Source organism: Archocentrus centrarchus, chromosome 24, assembly GCF_007364275.1.
Source record: "Archocentrus centrarchus isolate MPI-CPG fArcCen1 chromosome 24, fArcCen1, whole genome shotgun sequence".
Classification (NCBI taxonomy): Eukaryota; Metazoa; Chordata; class Actinopteri; order Cichliformes; family Cichlidae; genus Archocentrus; species Archocentrus centrarchus.
In genome coordinates, this window is record NC_044369.1 from 12,156,307 (window position 1) to 12,177,792 (window position 21,486).

General features: G+C 39.8%; 1 protein-coding gene across 2 annotated transcripts in view; it reads right to left on the reverse strand.

Annotated features, from left to right (window-relative positions):
- ppp2r5a (protein phosphatase 2, regulatory subunit B', alpha isoform) overlaps window positions 1–21,486 on the reverse strand; it is a 56,794-nt gene that overhangs the window by 20,175 nt on the left and 15,133 nt on the right. For both annotated transcript variants that reach the window (XM_030720992.1, XM_030720991.1), the window contains exon 2: window positions 10,088–10,284. In XM_030720992.1, coding sequence (XP_030576852.1) covers window positions 10,088–10,284 — 197 coding nt within the window. The remainder of the gene's footprint in view (window positions 1–10,087; window positions 10,285–21,486) is intronic.

A 21,486-nucleotide genomic window follows, 5' to 3' on the forward strand; every position in this document is an offset into this window, starting at 1 on the left:
ATATTGAAGCTTTTCACAATATTCCAATTTTCTGAGATACTGAATTTGGGGTTTTTGGGGTTAGTTGTCAGCTATAATCATCAAAATTAAAAGAAATAAACATTTAAAATATATCAGTCTGTGTGTAATGAATGAATATACACTGCTCAAAAAAATAAAGGGAACACTTAATCAACACAATATAACTCCAAGTAAATCAAACTTCTGTGAAATCAAACTGTCCACTTAGGAAGCAACACTGACTGACAATCAATGTCACATGCTGTTGTGCAAATGGAATAGATAACAGGTGGAAATTATTGGCAATTAGCAAGACAAACTCAATAAAGGAGTGGTTCTGCAGGTGGGGACCACAGACCACTTCTCAGTACCTATGCTTTCTGGCTGATGTTTTGGTCACTTTTAAATGTTGGTGGTGCTTTCACTCGTGGTAGCATGAGACGGCCTCTACAACCCACACAAGTGGCTCAGGTAGTGCAGCTCATCCAGGATGGCACATCAATGCGAGCTGTGGCAAGAAGGTTTGCTGTGTCTGTCAGTGTAGTGTCCAGAGGCTGAAGGCGCTACCAGGAGACAGGCCAGTACACCAGGAGACGTGGAGGAGGCCGTAGGAGGGCAACAACCCAACAGCAGGACCACTACCTTCGCCTTTGTGCAAGGAGGAACAGCAGGAGCACTACCAGAGCCCTGCAAAATGATCTCCAGCAGGCCACAAATGTGCATGTGTCTGCACAAACGGTTAGAAACCGACTCCATGAGGGTGGTATGAGGGCCCTACATCCACAGATGGGGGTTGTGCTCACAGCCCAACACCGTGCAGGATGCTTGGCATTTGCCAGAGAACGCCAGAATTGGCAAATTCACCACTGGTGCCCTGTGCTCTTCACAGATGAGAGCAGGTTCACACTGAGCACATGTGACAGACGTGACAGAGTCTGGAGACACCGTGGAGAGCAATCTGCTGCCTGCAACATCCTTCAGCATGACCGGTTTGGCAGTGGGTCAGTAATGGTGTGGGGTGGCATCTCTTTGGAGGGCCGCACAGCCCTCCATGTGCTCGCCAGAGGTAGCATGACTGCCATTAGGTACCGAGATGAGCTCCTCAGACCCCTTGTGAGACCATATGCTGGTGCGGTTGGCCCTGGGTTCCTCCTAATGCAGGACAATGCTAGACCTCATGTGGCTGGAGTGTGTCAGCAGTTCCTGCAAGATGAAGGCATTGAAGCTATGGACTGGCCCACCCGTTCCCCAAATCTGAATCCGACTGAGCACAACTGGGACATCATGTCTCGCTCCATCCACCAACGTCACGTTGCACCACAGACTGTCCAGGAGTTGGCAGAGGCTTTAGTCCAGGTCTGGGAGGAGATCCCTCAGTAGACCATCCGCCACCTCATCAGGAGCACGCCCAGGCGTTTTAGGGAGGTCATACAGGCACGTGGAGGCCACACACAATACTGAGCCTCATTTTGACTTGTTTTAAGGACATTACATCAAAGTTGGATCAGCTTGTAGTGTGTTTTTCCACTTTAATTTTGTGTGTGACTCCAAATCCAGGCCTCCATTAGGTAATAAATTTGATTTCCACTGATGATTTTTGTGTGATTTTGTTGTCAGCACATTCAACTTTGTACAGAACAAAGTATTCAATGGGAATATTTCATTCATTCAGATCTAGGATGTGTTATTTGAGTGTTCCCTTTATTTTTTTGAGCAGTGTAATATACAAGTTTCACTTTTTGAATGGAATTACTGAAATAAATCAACTTTTTCATGATATTCTAATTTTATGACCAGCACCTGTACTTAAAAAAAAAAAAAAAAAAAAAAAAAAAAAAAAAAAAAAGAGGTGAGGTGGTCGACACAGGGTCATGCTACGGGCAACTTTGAGAACTTCGATCTGATGGCAAGAGCAACAGTTAATAATCCTTCAACAGTGTCACCGTTGGAAACCTCGTGAGTTTTATTTCCTCTAGATCAGTTGTGACTGAAGCCTCTCATTTAAGTGTTTGGGTTAAATCTACACTGTAGATATGTCGTAACTGAAGCCCTAATGTAACTACATGTCATGTTGACACAGCCCACGACGACTGTGACTGGCCTATTCAGCCACATTGTTTCCACCTATGTGTTCTTCTTGTGCTGCCATTTTTCAACTTGACTGGAAGTTAATGGCTCAATTCAAAGATATAAACTCCACCACCAACTACGTTTTGACGGCCAAACTGCAGACCGACACAGGCACCCCATGCAGCGGCACTGTCTCCTTGCGTAGGTTACATCATGAGCTGAACAGATTCAACACACGAGCATGAATTATGCTTTAGTCATCTTTAGTGAGTTGGAGCTTTCTGGGGCATAGGAAAGGGGTACAACTGTTAATAACGCTAGAAAAAGCAAGGGCTTTCTAACAAAAATAATTGGAAAAAATGCAACTGTTTTTATCCTGATTACTTCTGCTGGCAACACAGGAAGGCACCTACTAAAAACCGCTGCCAATTCCACATGAGCTGCAACCCCTTATTAAAATTCTGTAGCAGAGACAATCACCGGTAGACAGGTCACTGTCACCTTGTTATTTTTAGCAAGAGTAAATTTGAGAGTGACATACAGGGCAGCAGGGTGCTGGAAAAGCCAGCATTATGTGGATTGGATGCACACTGTCATGCTGAAGTGATAAAGACAACATCAAATTAACTATTGGCGGCTGGAAAATCCAACTGACACTAATGGGAAAGGGAGCAAAGGAATTTTAAACCAGACAGTAGCCCAAATTCTGACATGCTCAGTAATCCACTGAAAACTTACCATCCAAATAAAGTTATTACACTCACACAGCAAGTTGGAACATTACAGATGAACATATAATTATACATTTAGAATTTGCTACACAATGCTATCAATTAACCTGACTCGAGATGGATTTGAGGTTATGATCTATAAGCCTCACTCTGCTAGTCATCCTTGAGTGTTTGTGTTACAGTTTGACAGTAAACATGCAAACTAATAGTTCTGCTTGGTCCTTTATCCAATTCTTGAATTTATTTCTAATTTCCCAGAAAAGCTAGGAGAGTTACAGAAGTGGAACCTTTATTGGTTGTGACCCCTAAACACAAAGCTTCGATTATGCTTGCACAGGTTTTCTCTTTTATACCTTGATTCTAGATCAGTTGTGACTGAATGATTCATGGGTTAGTGTTAAGTGGTTTAAACAAAACCAAGTCCTGAAAATGGTCAGACACAAGGACTGGATTGAAAATTAGTGAATCTCTTAAGAAAAACTTTAAAGACCTTCAGAATGCCTGAAAAATTATTGCTCAAGAGTACTTATAAAAAAAACAAAACAAACAAAAATTACAGGAAGGTCTGGCTCCTTGGAAGCAAACTATAAAGAAATGAGAGGTGGAAGAAGAAGGTGTTGATTATATGTAGCAAAGATGTATTTTCTCTGCTTTTCTGTGCTGTTAAGATTCTTGTAGATGGAGGTTTTCTTGTGACCCCCCCCCACCCCCGAGGAGAATTACAATCACTGAACTGTGAGTTGGACAAGATTTACTTTTCTGCAACTGTTCTCTCCAGTGAAATTATTGCTGCCAAAACTTCCATCTCTGTCACTGTCAAAAAAATCCCACTAGATGTATGGTTTGTAGATCAGTGTTTTTATGGGGAAAAAAAAAAAAAAAAAAAAAAATTGATTTCACTTCTCATTTCATCTGTGTGACGCTCCCTGCCACGACTTGCACTGCTGTCTCAGAGCACAGCTGCTTTAGGTGTTAAAGCCCTTTAACAAAGTTTCTAAATAAAATCACAACGCACATGCCCAGTTTACAGTCTCAAACTTTAGAGACAGACTCCAAAATCATGAACAGATAATGCTTGCTGTTGCAACAGTTTGACATGGATGAGTAGCCAAAATGTATAGTTTGTATTGTCTGTGGAATAGTAGCCATAAAACAGTAACTTCAAAGAAAGCTAGATTAATAAACTCACAAAAGCAAACCAAACTCAGCAGAGCCAGCAATTCTCCACCCATTTTCTAACATCTGAATTATTGCTATTTGGCAGTAATTCTGTAAACCAAGACAGTGGCCACAATATTAAGTCGAATTATGAGTGTCCTGTTATGTAAGGGCAAAGAAAGAGCAGATTTTTAACACTATTTTTTTCATTTTGAAAGTTTTGTTTGTTTTTTATCTAATCTACTTTACTACAAAGAAAAGAGTTACAAAGTTATTGAACATGTTTAAAATCTGGTTTAAAACACATTTAATTTACTGCAAGTTTTTACGGGATTTGTTTTGGCTGAAGCTTTGGCGAACTCTTTGTGACCTTATACACTTGTTGGTGGAAGTGTTCACTGAGCATGGTAACTCTCAGTAACAATGCTTAGGTTGCTGTGACATCCAGCTAGACCAGCTTTGATTTTCATTACTATTTTAGACTTATTTCACTATTAGCTGAAAGCAATGTATGACGTTCAGTCTAGTGCTGCTATAAGCCCATCCCCTTCAAGGATGAATGAGCCCTTCAGCTCGCCACTGTTCCAGTACTGTGTTATTTGCCTGCATGTGTCCTTCCTGTTAGATTAGAGAAGCCTGACACTGTTGTGCAGCTGTTTCTGTGCAGATGAAAACACCACCTGGCTATTCAAACTAATTTACATGTATTATTTAACCAAATAGCAACAAAAGCGGCAGCCTGCAAATTTTTTGCTTCGCCACTGGAAATTCAGGCTGTTTGCTAAGGAGCACTAAGAAATATAAGCATTCAACACTCACCTATAACATCTGCCAGACCCAAAGTGCCCAATGTAGTTTTGTTTCTATGCCAAATAGAAAAAGATTTTTCCCTGTTGATTGACTCATAATATAGTCTCTAAATTATCAGAAAATAGTAAAAAATGACCTGCTCCAAGAGGTAACATGTGCAACAACATATTTGGATTAATGTGCACAGGAAACCCCAGAAAATTTTACATTTAAGATACTGGACCTAACAAGCAGTGTTAATTTCGTTGTACCCAGTAAATAAGGGAGCATCTCAAAGTAGCTTTAAATACATTGATTAACTTGTTGAATCCAGCAATATATACACTTGTGTGACCAGCATGTATCTCCATCTAACACCAAGACTGACTTCAGCCTTCACAGATCTCAATCAAGCCAGTACATCAACTTGTTAGCACAACAAGGATGAAGGGTGAACCAGATAATAAAATGTGACGCGTTATTTAGTCAGATCCACACAAAGTGTTGGATTAATCTGTAATAGGAACACTAGATTTGAATTATTGACCTTGCTGTGCTGTCTGATTCTGCCTTTAAACGTATAATTCTTTCATGGCAGCTAGACTTCCTAGATTGTATTTTATTATCTTAATTGTATACTTAAATTCATCTCTCTACCTACTCAGGCTCTCGCACTTTTTTAAGTAGCAATGCTCAATGCTTTGGTACAAGCACACTGGGCAGAGTGTGGGGATGCCCATATCTTGTGAAATATCACATAACATTATACTTCTAACTTATTTGAGATTTATTTGCCACAGTACATCAGGGATAAGTAATTAATTTTCCAAGGGGCCACAATTAGGGCCTAATTGTAACATCTACTCTTATCAGTAGCAGTTTAATACTGAGCAGAATTGAGTACAACTTATAGACACGGCACTCCACAACAGTCCCAATTTCTCATGTGGCCTCTTGGGAAAATTATGTACCCATGGGGTACATAAAGATTTACAGCTCCAGGTCTGCCTGGATGTGAATGGATGCATCACTTTTTTTCAGGCAACTTTCTAGCCCACTGTAACATTCTTATATTATCCTAAGATAATATATGGTAGGGGGTCTGCCAGTGTAACTGACCCTCAAAACCAGGCCTAATATTTATTTGCATATTTTAGACAAAAGTTAAAATAAACCTTTAAGTCAGCAAATCTGTCCTGTTGCTGATCATGTTAAGTGTTTAGCATCTTTACAATAAGCTAGGGGAAAAAACAAACAAAAAAAAAAAAAAAAACTATAAAGTTAAAAAACAACTAAAGAACCCAGCAACTATAATGGCTTAATACTGATTTACCTGTTCAGCTGAAATCTGAACACTTATGTCTAGTTTAATGAGGTTAAACATGATTCTACCACTGACATCTATATTCATTTTATAATCTCCTCATTTTGAAAGATGGAAACTGTCACCCCTGTGCCTCTCACTTTCTTCTTGGTCCTCTGACAGAAATCCTGATCTGCAGACTACGCTGAAGCCAATAAGGTAGATAAATGACCTCTATTAATGTTTACTTTTCCTGATTTGAGGCAGATTATTGACTGAGCTGAAATGTAGGTGACAGTCAAATGCCATAAACATTCAAGAGCAATTAACAAGGCATAACCTGAAACACATTAAAGCCAGGTAGTAAGGTATTTAACACTTCCTAACTTCATTGAGGGTATTTGTTTGGCTATTCTTTGTCCTACGCTCTGATTCACACCATCTATGTAACATATTTCACCACGTAAGTACCAGGCATGCTTCTTCAATTCCCCAAGTCGCCACACAATATTGAAAAATAACTAGAGTTGGACAAAACAAGACAAAATACTGTAGGAGGATGACAAATATGGGAGGTGAGTGAGAAAATTCACAGGGGAAAAAAAATGAAGCGTGTGAAAGTGACGTAGGAGGTTTCAAAGCAAGCTGTTCTCAAGTGACGGCGCTGCAGCTGAAAGCAGTGTGGGCTCACCGATGATGGGAAGCTGGGTCAGTCTAAGGGTGAGAGCAGTAGCAACCAACACCTAGCAACACACAGGACAAGAGAGGGGGAGGAAGATGTGGGAAAAGTGCAAGCACTGAATGCAGAAAATGAAGGAATTAAAGGGAATAAAAGGGGAATTACCTCATTTTCAGCTAAACCTGCCGTCTTTTATAGAAGTATTCAATCAAAACTGACAGAATTGAAGTAACAATAATTATAGAGGCAAAAAACACTTTTCACACAGATGAGAAACCTTGCTCTTTACTAACATCCTCCATGATCAGAGCAGTCCTCTCCCGCAGCAGAATAACGGCCATCACTTTAAACACTCACCTCTTCATTATCATGTGATGCCTAGCATGGAGTATCCAGGAGGGCTATTATCAAACCAGCTTTCTGATAGTGCCGCTGCTATTTGTCTAACCTCTTTCAGAAGCCTGTCTGTAGAGACAGCTGGCTCTGAACTGGGCTTACGCTTAAGCTCAACCCGTGTTTCTCTATTATAAGCCGCACTGACAAATGGCATTATGAAGAAGTGACAAAGTCAGGAGTCGGTACACTGTTCAAGGTAACAAACCTGATAACCTGGTGCTGGGAAAACCAAAGCCGCTGAAGATCAGACCAAAACTACTAATTTTCTTCTATTTTCTGACCACTTACTCAATTCAGGGTCACAGGGGGTTGGGGGCATACTGCAGCTGCTGCTGATTGATAGGTGTCTTATTAACTATGTTTCTAGTAACCAAAAAACAGACCAAATTGCACCAGTGCTCTTATTTACTGCTAGAAAACAGTCATAACTACATTTTGATTTGAGTTTTAGTTTTTTAAACTGCTCATGATTAAAAAAAAAAAAAGTGCAAAAGCATATTTCAGATGCATGAGATGAAAGCATATTTTACTGAGCAGACAAATAAATAATAACTGCATACATTTTTAATTAATGGGGGGGGGGGGGGGGTTAGTGTGATTTATGATGAGGATTGTGCGAGTTTTGTTTTTATTACTTTGGATTAATATGAAGCAATTTCTCATGCCACACTGAGGCAGACCACAAAATAACATCTAACAAGCTTTCGTTTACCACTACAGTGCTGATATATGCAGTGTGTGCACATGGATGTGTTTAGGTGTTCAACTCTGTGCCCTCCCTACAGGCATGGAGCAACATGGAGGCAAGACAGGTGATGCAAAGATGGTGTTGTGTAAGTAGATGACAACTTGCTGTCACTGTGAGTGCAATAAAAGCTTGTGCTGAGGATGCTTGAAATTTGTGTGTTGATGATGTTATAGCTAAAACTGTTCAAAGCAGTCCAAGTGAAAAAATCCCCTAACCCTACAGACACATTACCATCGGCATATTTTTTATCCAGTAGTTGCAGATGTAAAGTTGTGAACAAGTTTGTTTTTAGGTTTGTTTTCCTACTTTAGTTTCAATAATAGAACAGGATATGGACTCAAGATGCTTAAACAAAAAGTGGTACAAAGATTATAGGTGCACATTAGGGTTTGGCAGTGTTTTGTAGTTTAATCATCCAATCGATTAGACTGCAAAGAAAAGAAAAAGAAACCAGGAAAAAGAAAACGACAAAGAAGAGAGAAAAATGCATAAAAAGGGGCACTGAACCAAGTCATCCCAGTTACCAGAAACTATCTATATACTACTGCTCAAAACCACTTAAAAAAAAAAAAAAAAAAAAAAAAAAAGTCTGGCTCCTTGTAAATAAGCGGTGGCTCAAGGCTTCTGCACAGTACAGTATTGTTAAAGCTGTACATTTAACACAGTTGGTGCACCAGTTTAAACAATACAGCCAAATATAAGCTGACCATCAATGTTTAGACTGACTTCCAAATGAAAAAAAAAAAGCTCAAAATGTTATTTTTTGTTTCACTGTGGTGCGAGAGCTTATTTACCCTAACCCTACAAATCCATCTCATTGTGCTCTTGAGTCCACAGTCAGATGCTTTATGCTTTATTTATGCTACCACAGTTGTGTCTGTTTGCAGAGGCATTTTCCTACAGAGAGCCTAGAGATGGGTTTTCAACCACTGTAAAAATGCCCCTGTGCAGTCCTCCAAAAATCCCAAAAGCAGCATGCCCGACGTGGATGATGCTGTGCGTCAGTCAAAACAGGGAACAGGGAAGGGAGTGAAAGCAGAATTTACCAGGAATGGAACGCATAAGGAAAATAAATCAAAGATTAAAAAACAAAAAACAAATAGAGTATGAAAAAATACCCAAGTACTGCAGTAGACATTTTTCATTGGTTTTAACTCTACTCTGTGGCTGGCTGATGGACCAACAGCAGCACAAGTACGAGTGGCCCACAGACCAGTTGCATCATATATTTCTTGACACTCTCTGCAGGTAGACTGACTGTTCATGACTGTCAGTGGACTTCTCATGTGCTACCACCACTTAGCCATAATTCCCCAATTAAGTGGGTAATTACTCTGTTAAAAGACACCTTTGAGTTAAAAGTCTCACATAAATCAAATCCTACATCAATGGTTTTAAGTCATGACATGAATTGCTGCCCACATTAGTAACGTGAAGACTCCTTGACTCAGCTGTGGATGTGCTCAATCGTATCCATCATGATAATCTGCAGTATGGAGTGAATCACTCCAGCAGTGACTACTGTGTTTCTAAATGCTGCGCATGACTCATTACTGTACTGTGGGAGGACACTGGGCTGCTCAGGGCACTGGCTGGAAACACAAATCTATACTATGTTAAAACATAGTATATCCAACTTACTATTGTGCACAATACTATGCACAATTGTACATAAAAAACAAAAAAAACAAACAAAAACAACTATTAGCTAGTTATAATTTTCTGTAGTTCATCAAAGACAAGTTTGTTTGTGCACACAGTGCTGGAGGGGTTGAATGCTGAATGTTTCCTTTCAGGAAGTCAGGGCCCATAGGCCAGTTCTAGCCCTCGAGCCATATTTTGCCCATGTTCTACTTTACCAAACACTGCTCAACTTGTACTCAGAGGAAGGTGGAAGAACACGAGAGAGGAGAGGAAAGGGCAGATAAAAGGAAAACTTCAAATAAATCTAATAATAATAATGTTCTCTATCTGTTTACAATGTGGCCTTTGTGCTTAAAGTGGAAAAGGACAGGGGCATGCACCTCGTGCGTTGCTGATATGCCTGTCTAGACACAAGATCAGCCTCCATTTTTTTAATCCTGCTCAAGTGTACAGGATGTTACACCATGACACAGAGAGGAGCCATCTTTGCTGTCAAATAAGTACCAGGTGGGGATTAATTGCTGCTGTTGTTTTGGGCATTGTATTGAAATGCATATGTGCAACCTCACCATGTTCGTGATCTCCGGGTATGCGGACTCCACCAGCACACCCCTGTTGGTGGAAACGTAGTCAACCAGCTCGTTAAGTGTGGCCCTCTTGATCTCCTTGCTCTTCAGGTCGGTGACTGAGTCCAGGAAGTCAAAGAGCATGCAGCACTGCTGGAGTTTCTGGGTGAACAGTTCCTGCTGCTCTGTAGAGGGGGCATCTGGAATCACACAAAAGGAGGAAATACATTGATTCACTGCTGATATGGTCTACAAAGCTTTATTTTATTCCCCACAGAAACAAGTTACAGATAAGAGCTGGAATGACGACTGCAAATGTTCTCTAAGCTGGTGTGACTTGTTTGGGTAATAGTACAAGTGCTTAGTTAGATTTTTGTTTTTGGCACCCGTGGCCAATTCAAAACCTGATTGAGGTCTAAAGACAAACTGGCACAACAACACAGCCTCTACTGATCACAGACACAATACACCAAATGTATTTGCCACACAGAGGCAACCCAGTCATTGTTAGCTTTGATCACAAAGCCTTTTATGGATTAGACAGAGTGCGGTCAGGGTTATTAGAGCTGTCAAACTTGACCCCCGCTAAGCTATAAACAGCATTTGGCAGCTGCCCAGAAATGCAGTGACACACTGTGCAGTGATGTTCTGTTTCATGCTGCAAACACTGGAGTCCTTCTGTAACTGTAGCGGGGCGATACAGCTGGTCTGATTTACAGCAGCTCAACACCTAGGATACTCCAAATGTTCTGGAGTTACACAAATATAGATGTTGTCCATGACAGGAGTTGACAGTGAGGTGTTTGTAAATAGAGTAATATCACTTTTTGTGTGTGTGTGTGGGTGTGTAAATTAAAGTGTGTATCATGTTTTTGAGCAAAGTTTCAAATAATGGGGCCAGTGTATGTACAAGCCCTGTGAGCCTTGTGTGCTCTAAATGATAGCTAAGAGTAAAATAAAAACTCTGACATGAGAGGTGATATCCCTAATATAGCTCTGACTCTGAACAAAAGCCCCACCCACAATAAGGCCAAACTTTTTGTTTGTGAGAGGCAGCCAATCAGAAGATTATAAGCGCTAGTTTATTCCCTCTAATCAAAAGATAGAGGGAATAAACTAGCTTGTTTCTTTGCTGCACAAAGGCCAAGCATCAGATAAAGGTCAAAATAATCCTTATTTAAGTCATGCAAAGCTACTTTAGTAGAGTCCACATGAGACCAATAGGTTCCCTTTAAATTCAACACTTTTTGGGTGCTTATTCCTACTCTCATTTCTATCAGAATAAATCAGATCTATATAACGTCCACATGTATTAATAGCCAAAATACAATACATAAAATCAATCACTGATTTACTGATTGCCAGAAAACTATTTCTGTTGACCAATTAATTAATTTTGTATCATATAGTAATGCAAATACTGCTACCATATGTTGATTCCAATAATCAAAAAAATGAAGATTGTCTCATTTTTGGTGACTAATGCGATAAACCGAGTCTTGAACATATGATCCATATTTTTCCCCAACGCAGTCTCACATTTTATAGACAAGACAGTTGCAATAATAAAAATTAATCAATCCTGAAAGCAATGGTATTACAGCCTTAAAACACATTTGTGCTCTTTCCATCTGCTGCTACAGAGTGTTTTAAACAGAATGAGCGCAGTCAGGGTGAGAGAATCTGTGGTATTAGGTGATATTATGTAACTGAACAGGCAATACCCCTTGAAATGGTGAGACATGGGGAGATCTCACGGTGAGGCAAAGCCAAAAAATTCACAATGAGTTTGACATGTAGTGAAAATGTTCCAGTCGTGTTGACTGCTGACGAGGTACTTATGCAACCGATCTCTGCTGGTCAGACCACTGGCTCCTGCTCAGAGTGAATGCAGTACGGGAGTGTAACTGTACCCATGCTTATTTGTTAACACACTACTTTGCTTTAATGCCAATTTTCCAAAATATCGAATCTCAAAGTATTCCATACAGAAAGGGCAGCCTGAATACGAAACTGGAACAAGAAGGATAAAAGAGCCACAATGCCCCCTGCAGCCTAAATGTGCTGTCGTTAACATGACCCATGGATAGCTCACATTTCTTCCCATTGAGTGGTACGCGGTAGACGTGTGTGGGCCTGGGTCACATCACACTGGGCAGGTACGCTAGATTCAAACATACAGTATTATCTAAAGAGTGGAAAGCAAGTCAGTCGTAATGAAATACAGGATAGAGCAATACAGGTTAGGTGCACGAAATAAGTTAAATAATAGTTTCTCCACTGCAAATATTTTATTTGCCAAGTAATGATGTGTGGGACTATTTGACTAGATGATTACTGGAGTTAAATTTTAAGGACCCTTTTATCAGATGCCCTTACCAGCTGGCACCTGAAATACTAGTATTATTGCAGTGATATACAACACCAGCTACCTCCTAAGATTTAGGAAGCAAATAACAGCCATGCCTATCAGCGTGTTTCTATAGTGATTTAAAGTAAAGAGTGAGTGAGTGAGTGAGTAAAAAAAAGTCTAAATTTTGCTGGTGCCATTAAGCTGATCTTTATTTAAATACAATTCACCTTGGATGTTTCTATTGTTAATAATTAGGGGGTTTGTGGGAGTGGACTTTTTCCAGCTAAACTGGAGCATGCCAGAAAACGTTTGAGAACCACTGGGTCAGTCACATGACTGACTTGGTTGTTTAAGAAGAGTCCTATTCTTAAACTGTTTTTGCAGTATGCTTGGGGTCATTACTTATCATTACTGTAAAGCGCCATGCAATGATTTTTTACAGCATTTGACTGAATTTGAGCAGAAAATAGAGCTCTAGATATTTTTGAATTCATCCTGCCACTTCAACTATCATCAACAAACACCAGTGCTCGAGTTCCACTGGCAGTTATAATGCCTGTGGCATCACACTGCCTCCACCATGTTTTGCAGATGATGGGATATGCATGGGATAATGAGCCCTTCCTTTCCTTCTCCATACTCTTCTCTTCCCATCACTGTGCTGTAGTTTAACAGTGTCACACAGATATGAGTCTACCCAACTATCTATTGGTATGAAGCAAATAAATCTGTTTTTCTAAACAATCCTCCTTCCTTTGAGTCTAACCTTCAGTAGATTGATAATATTTTTCTCTCTAAAGCACGCTCCACAATTCCTTTTTGATTTTTCATGGTCATGTAGAAGATGACAAACCTCTCTGCCTCTGCTTCATGGAAACAAACCATTCAAACTCAGTTTTCAGATACTCAGAATATGCTTTATGTAAGCTTCCTCAGTAAGTGTAGTTTGCAAAAACATTTCATTTCTTTACAGGGAATTGTCTTTATCCTCCTGAGACTAAGGATGGCTGGGCCTATTAGATACAGTCTGACATGCAGATGCGTTTCCCAATGTGGAGCTATTTTTGCCTTTCACATACAGATGCATTAGTGCACAAATTCCTCAGGGTGCTTACCAAGGAAGGAAAATATTTCCATTAGAACCAAGAGGCAATGAACGAGAACAAAGAACAAGAAAGCATCTGAGAGATCAGACAAATACCAAGTTAATCAGGCTGCTAAAGATGCAAATTTCAAAGCAGAAAACACTTTTTTCTTAAGGATAAAATAAGACTAGTATATGGAGTGACTACAGTGTAGCCAACATTACCCACAGTAACCAAAGTAATCTGTCTAAACAGCATATTCTGACCACTAATCCTACACAACCTTAGGACTTAGACTACTGTCTTGATGCAATTTAAACACCATAGATGGGTCACAAAGTGGATCTGGGTTGAAAAGACAAATAGATGTATAATTATACCTTAGAGTAATTTTGGCATCTCAGTAAATAATTCATAAATGCCCTTAACTCTCTGCAGGCACTGAACTACTGAATCTTCTGAGTATGAATGCCTCTAACTGTGGGCAAATTTATGGCTGCAGAAGAAAAAGAGCCCTGAATTACAGGTTCATTACTGACCTTTCTGAATGTCTTAAAAATGACAGTATCCTTAAGTTACAGAGACAAGAAGTATGATTGTGCAGCACTAATCGATAGTGGTTAACAACAGATGCCATTATTTGAGAAAACAGAGTTTTTTTTTAAAAAATGCAAAATGAGTGTTTTCTACACAATTTTGTAGTGAAAAGTCTGAGGTAAAATCACAACATTAACTCCTACAATTTACTGATGCTTGCTTTGCTGAAAAGTCCAATACTGAAGTAAGACAGCACCTCGTGTGCGCTGCATTTAGCAACACAAGACTATGTTGCCGACCACTGTCATGAAGAAACCACAGGTTGCACAAACTGTTAGTAAAAGTATTTTCTGGGCTCCATTTTATGTTGGTCAAATTTCTTCAGGCTTCGGTAGACCGGCAAATACCACAATGATTTGTCACTGTGAAAGAAATACTGTCCGGGGAGGGGGGGTTTGAGCACCATACTCACAGAAACAAAGCCAGTTTGGTCAGCACTATGCTGTTGTTATTAACAAATCATACAACTGCATAGAGGATTTGCCGAATGATGAAATGACAAAATAATTTGCAGCAGTGTCTGTGTTAGAGCTGTGAATGGTTGTCTGTCTCTCTGTGTTAGCCCTGCGACAGACTAGCGACCTATCCAGGATGTACCCTGCCTCTCGCTCTATAGCAGCTGGGATAGGCTCCAGCTCCCCCACGACCCTGAATTGGATCAGTGGAAGAAAATGAATGGGTGGATGGAAATAAATATATTTTCAGTATGATGTTAAAGACACTTTTTGGTACAAAAAGTATTTATCGTCTACATACACTATACATGTTTAGACCTTTTGCATTCATAATATTAAACTAAGGTGATTCATTCTTATTTTGATCATCTTTTAAAAAAATGTTGGGGTGTACATGCAAGGAGAGAGAAAACAGTAATAACTTTGAAGAAAGCTATGGTAAGAGGAGCAGACGAGGAAGCATTGTACAATGAATTGCACAGATTGAACAAGTTCAATATTCAATGAGAGAAGCATCCGTTCTAGCAGAGTACATAATTACATGCACCCAGTGATTTATGAGCATGAGGGCTCTCATTAATATGCACACAGGCCAAATATCTTGTGTTCCCTCATATCCATAGAAACTAAACGAGCCTAAACCAATCAAGAGCAGTCAAGGCTGTATACCGCTATCACAGCTGAAAATCCCTAACCCACACAGAACATGAACTAAGCCCCCAGATCCAAAAGGATATCTGGGTCCAGATTAGTTTGATATTTTTCCTACTTCAGTTTTATATGCATTTGTGTTAAAATAATGTGATTAGTCACATTATGTCCAGTATATCAATGTTAAAGGATCCTCCCAAAAATTGGATTCAGATCTGGATCAACTGAACTGGGCTACGTCCCACCTCTGGTAAGATTTTTATTTCATATAGCCCCTCCTTGGTGGGATATAACAAGAAAACTAACCTGCTTAAGTTTTGTTTGATTGCCAAACCCTTTTTGTAGTACATGAAGGTCTTGATACACACACTGGTAAGTCGAGACATTTAACAGAATTACTTGTATTCTTTGGAGGTGGCAGGAAATACAGGGTCATTTGGTCAGGAGTAAGGACCAGAGTAGGAAGTGTTTGGGTTTTACAAGCATAACCACCCATCCATGCAACTGTTAATCAGTTCACAGTTTACCTACAGAAACTTTACTTTTACTTCCTCTATACATGTTGCTGGCCAAAGTTTCTCTCTTCATCATTTTGGTTTGAGCTGAATTTAACATGCCAGTTGGGTTTTTCATTTTGAGTTTGGGTGAAAGTACATCAATAATTTAAACACAAGACAAACAAGGGCATCATTGTGAAGACCTAATCATTGCCCAACCCTGCAGCAAGTTGTTAAGATGTTTACAGATAAGATTTAATGATGGGTACCAGTTTGTCCAAGGCCCTTAGCTGCACACAACAGCTCTCCAGAGACCTTTTACTGAACATAAGACCTGACTCATCAGAAAGGCCTAAATAAAGTCATGATATCCAAGGAACTCTGAGCAAAGCATGTAAAACAGGCAAAATCTGGGAACTTAAAATACTGCTTTCACAATGTGAAACATTTTGGAACCAAGGCTTTTTCCTTGTTCATCAGCCAGACTCAGTCCCACGTAGGTCAGCCTCTGATATTAGCCAGACACAAAAGACTGTGTACAAATCTTGATGCCAACTGCAACATGCAGGATGGCCGATTTTCCCACAGTGGGCAGTTTTCACAGCAGAATTTTTAAATATCATCAGAATATCACTGATGCTGGAACACAAAGAAAATGATGCACTGAGATTACTGCAGTTACACAATCAGTTTCCATTTTAACATCCCGTGTTTCATTGCCCCAGTGAGTGTTTTGTTGTGCCCTTGATGAAGAGTGTTCTGCAGCAAAGGGCAACAGTCCAACGGGAAAACACAAGTGCAGCATTCAGAGGGAAAATACAGGAGGGATTTTGGCATGAGCTATAGTTATGAGAAATTCACACTAATAAAGTTTATTTTATTAAAGACACACTGCTGATATTTTTTTAAAAGCTGTAACAGTTTAATACTGTGCAGCTGGAGTCAAGTGTTTCACCTCTATTTACATTTTGATGAAGTGCAGCTACAGCACTTAATTTCCCCTCTCAAATCCAAAAAAGATCTTCGTGCTTCACAACATCCTCCTGCACATTATGAGGGAATGCATCACATCCATCTCTGCTTTGAGATTAACATTATAATAGTGGTTTATTCATTTATATAGGCTTAATGTTTGGTGCTAATACTTGTGCTAAATTTTAGTTCATGGACCACATATTGCCCAACTTGATGTCAAGTGAGCCAGACCAGTAAAATTATTAACTAATAACCTGTAAAACAAACACAGGTTATGTTCCCCTCTCTTTTGGTATAAAGAAGATTAAGTGTGTTCTGGAAATGTTATGAAGCTGATGAACAGCCTGAGATGTGTAACTTGAACAATACGTCAGCACAGTTTTTCCACATTCTGTGAATCTAACGCATTGCTAGAAAATGCTACTTAAGTAAACCAAAAAATAAATAAAATAAAATCAGCATTAGGGCTGGGTACTGACCAAATTATGCTGGTACTGCAGAGTACTGAGTCACACTAAATCAATTTGTGCCAAGTTTCAGTACCAAAGCACATCAGGGTTAGACCAAAAGAGAATGAGACCATGTGACATCACTCCCGCGAGGTCCTGAAGAACAATCATACACGGCAATGGCAGCAAGCTACATGCAGTCAAAGCTGTGGTACACTTTTCAAAACTTGAAGGAATACTGGTAGTGCAAAATGCAAAACTGGCCAGGGCAACACATCTGAGAAAAAACAGGGTCAAACACAAAATATATCCAAAAGCTGAAGAGTGTTTGATAGCCTGGAAGACAAATTTACATTAGCATGTATGTTGCCACATGTAAGAAGGTGAACCCATGGATGATGATGAAACTTTTAGTGAGACAATGGTTTCATCAACATCTTCTTCAAGTAATTAGGTATCCAGATAAGTTGTCAGAGAAACGGCAACTTATTTTTGTATCAGAAAATTTTGGATCTATTATTTAAAAATGAGTAAAGTGAGCGCCGGGGGGGGGGGGGGGGGGGGGGGGGGCTCAGTGGACAAGCAGGCAACAATGTATGCTGCATGGCAGTGTAGGCGGTCCAGGATCTCGCCCTGACCTGTGGCCATTTATTGAGTTTCTTCCCCCATCTTTGACCATTCTTCCAGAAGCCCATTTTGTGAGGTCAGATGCTGATATTGGACGAGAAGGCCTGGCTCACAGTCTCTGTTCTAATTCATCCCAAAGGTGTTCTATCAGGTTGAAGTCAGGACGCTGTGCAGGCCAGTCAAATTCTTCCACACCAAACTCGCTCATCCATGTCTTTATGGACTTTGCTTTGTGCACCATTGCACAGTCACGCTGGACGAACTGTTCCCACAAAGTTGGAAGCATGAAATTGTCCAAAATGTCTTGGTATGCTGAAGCATTATGAGTTTCTTTCACTGGACCTATGGGCCAAGCCCAGCCACTGAAAAACAACCGCACACCATAATCTCCCCCCTCAACCAAACTTTAAACTTGGCACAATGCAGTCAGACAAGTACTGTTCTCCTGGCAACTGCCAAACCCACTCTAGAGAACACGTCTCCAGTACACAAGAGTCCAGTGGCGGCGCACTTTACACCACTGTATCCGAAGCTTTGCATTGCGCTTGGAGAGTAAGGCTTGGATGCAGCTGCTCAGCTATGGAAACCCATTCCACAAAGCTCTCTATGCACTGTTCTTGAGCTAATCTGAAGGCCACGTGAAGTTTGTAGGTCTGTAACAACTGACTCTGCAAGAAGTTGCAACCTCTGCACCTCCGCATCCGCTGACCCCACTCTGTGATCTTACGTGGCATACCGCTTCACGGCTGAGCTGCTGTCGTTCCCAGTCACTTCTACTTTGTTATATCATTAACGGTTGACTGTGGAATATTTAGCAGTGAGGAAATGTCATGACTGAACTTGTTGTACAAGTGGCATCCTATCACAGTACCACGCTGGAATACACCGACTCCTGAGAGTGACCCATTCTTTCACAGATGCTTGTAGGAGCAGTCTGCATGCCTAGGTGCTTGATTTTACACACCTGTGGCCATGGAAGTGATTGGAACAACTGAATTCAATGATTTGGATGGATGAGTGAATACTTCTGGCAATATAGTATAGGCCTTCCATACAATAATTCATAAAAAAAAAAAATACAAAACTATAATAACTCTGCTACCCACACATACTTTATTTTATTTTGCCTGCTTTCTATGACCATTTTTTTAAAGAATTTCAGCATAAGAAACTTCCAGAGAACCAGCTAATAATTCACAGTGAGACGAGACAGTAAAAACGTTTGAGTCTGCACATCTGCAGGTGCTCATTTATAATGAGACCAGCATTGACTTTTACTGCTTAGGACTGCATTCCTGCCTATTACACAATGAAGTTTTTATTAAAAAAAACAAACAAAAAAAAAAAGTGAGAGACATAAGAAGGCCTTCCTCTTGTCACTATGTTGTAAAATATATTACTTTGATTTTCACTTGCTTGAACATGTGCAGAACGTGAAATATGTGGGGGTGTGTGAGGGAGACAAAACACAGAAGTGATAGTTAACTACAGCCTGTTAATACATGACAGGAGGGATGACAGGTAGGCCACACAGCTGCTGCTGAACTGGTTGGATAGGATAGTACCTCAGTGATAGTACAATTTGATTTGAAAACTAGCCTCCACATTTGTAAAAACTGCACATTAAAATAATGTCGGCATAATATGACCTCGTGGCAGCTTAAGGAATTTCTAGCACAGTTTTAACAAACTACAAACATCAGAGTAATGCATACAATTTTACAGGGAAAGTAAATTAAATCTACAGCTTTATATGAATGCATGTGATAGATCAGGGAAGGAAGGAAGGAAGGAAGGAAAGAAGGAAAGAAAGATCAACCAAACCTGACCACCTCAGCATCACCCAGTTTCTTTTGTACAATAATTTTACTGACTTAAATGCAGCAATGCAAATTTTTATCTTCACTTTAAATACATTTCCTCAAACAGGGCTGAAATGTTGTGCTTTTTAATTCACACTGAGCCCTCATAACTTCATAAATACAGAAACTACACACATGAAATATTTGGGTCTGGAAAATATATTTCTCTGTTAAAAACTAAAAATTAAAATGACCAAAACTACCAGTGTCACAATCTAAAGCTAGCATGCTCTTTTTGTTTCTGGAGATTTTTTCTATACCTACATTTAAGCATCACCATCATCTTAGCATGTACCGTAGTTGAACCAATGTAATATCCAGGAAACAGAGTAACAGAAAGAACACTGGTACCCTGGAAGTTTGATGTATTTTATGACAATTCACTGGAGAAAATTTTCAAGGGTTGTAATACCTTTTGGAATTGCTGGTTATCAGAACAAGTTAAAGCATATGGAAAGTCTCCTTTTCACCTACATTTTGGTTCCAGGTTTTAACAATGATTCCTTCAGTGTCAAAATAATTTTCTAATATTGTCATATTTTAATACTACAAATATTTATAGTATAGAAATGTTATTGTGCAAAATAAAGCAATTCATTCTGAGAGGATCAGGTGGAAGGCGCTGATTAATTTTTCACGAGCATTTTACTATAATACATTTTGCTTTATATGGAGTTAATATCCTGCCAAAAGGTTGTACACAGAGAATACATGCTGCACATGCAAGGAACACATGCTGAACACAAATAAAACCTGTTGCACACAAAGAAAATGTTTTACAAACTGTACTCAGACATCGCACACACAAACTGTCCTCGAGCACAAAATGATCTCTCCTCAAATACAAAACAGCTTTTCCTCGCATACAAACAGCGTCTCCTCGCGTAAAAAACTGCTTCTCCTCGACAGCAGGGGGTGCTATCGAGACTACTGAAATGCGCCAAGAGCAGCATTAACTTTTTTGTTCACAATATTAACTGTTTTGACCTGCAACCGTTGCTGTATGCAGTTATATCTGATAATCAAAGTCAAAAATGCGGGATTGTACATTATGTAAATTTTTTTCCCCCATAGTTCTGCTATTGAATTCATCCATTTCCTCAGCTAGTTATAACAAAATACATGGACTGTTGCTTTCATCTTAAGGATGAACATTAAAGGCAAGCCTTTGGAAATGTGTTCATTTTGATTATCTGAAGTTAGTAACCAAGAATTTAAGTCCTTTAGGGAATAAAGACTTACTGAAAGGGTATGTTATGCTAAGCAGAATATAAAGGAGTGTTTAATTGTCCCAACGATTTGTTGACTACACATCCAGGATGCACATCTCCTGTTTCACCTCATCCCAAAGGTGCTCTACTACCAGTTTGAGATGATTTGAGCTTTGTCACACGGCACGTTATCCTGCTGGAAGTAGCCATAAGATGACAGATGACACTGTGGTTATAAAGGGATGGACACTGTTTAAACAATGCTCAGTTGGCACTAAAGGGTCCAATGTGTGCCAAGAAAATATTCCATAGACCATTATGCCATCAGGAGCAGCCTGAACAGCTGATACAAGGCAGGATGGATCCATGCTTTCAAGTTTATACCAAATTCTGACCCTACCAAATTCTAAATGTTGCAACAGAAATCGCGATGCATCAGACCAGGCAAAGGTTTTCCAATCTTTGTCCAATTTTGGTCGGAATTGTAGCCTCAGTTTCCTTTTATTAGCTGACAGGAGTGGGACCTAGTATGGTCTTCTGCTGCTATACTCAAAGTTCGATGTGTGTACTTTCAAAGATACTCTTCTGCATACCTTGGTTGTAATGGTTATTTGAGTTACTGTTGCCTTCCTATCAGCTC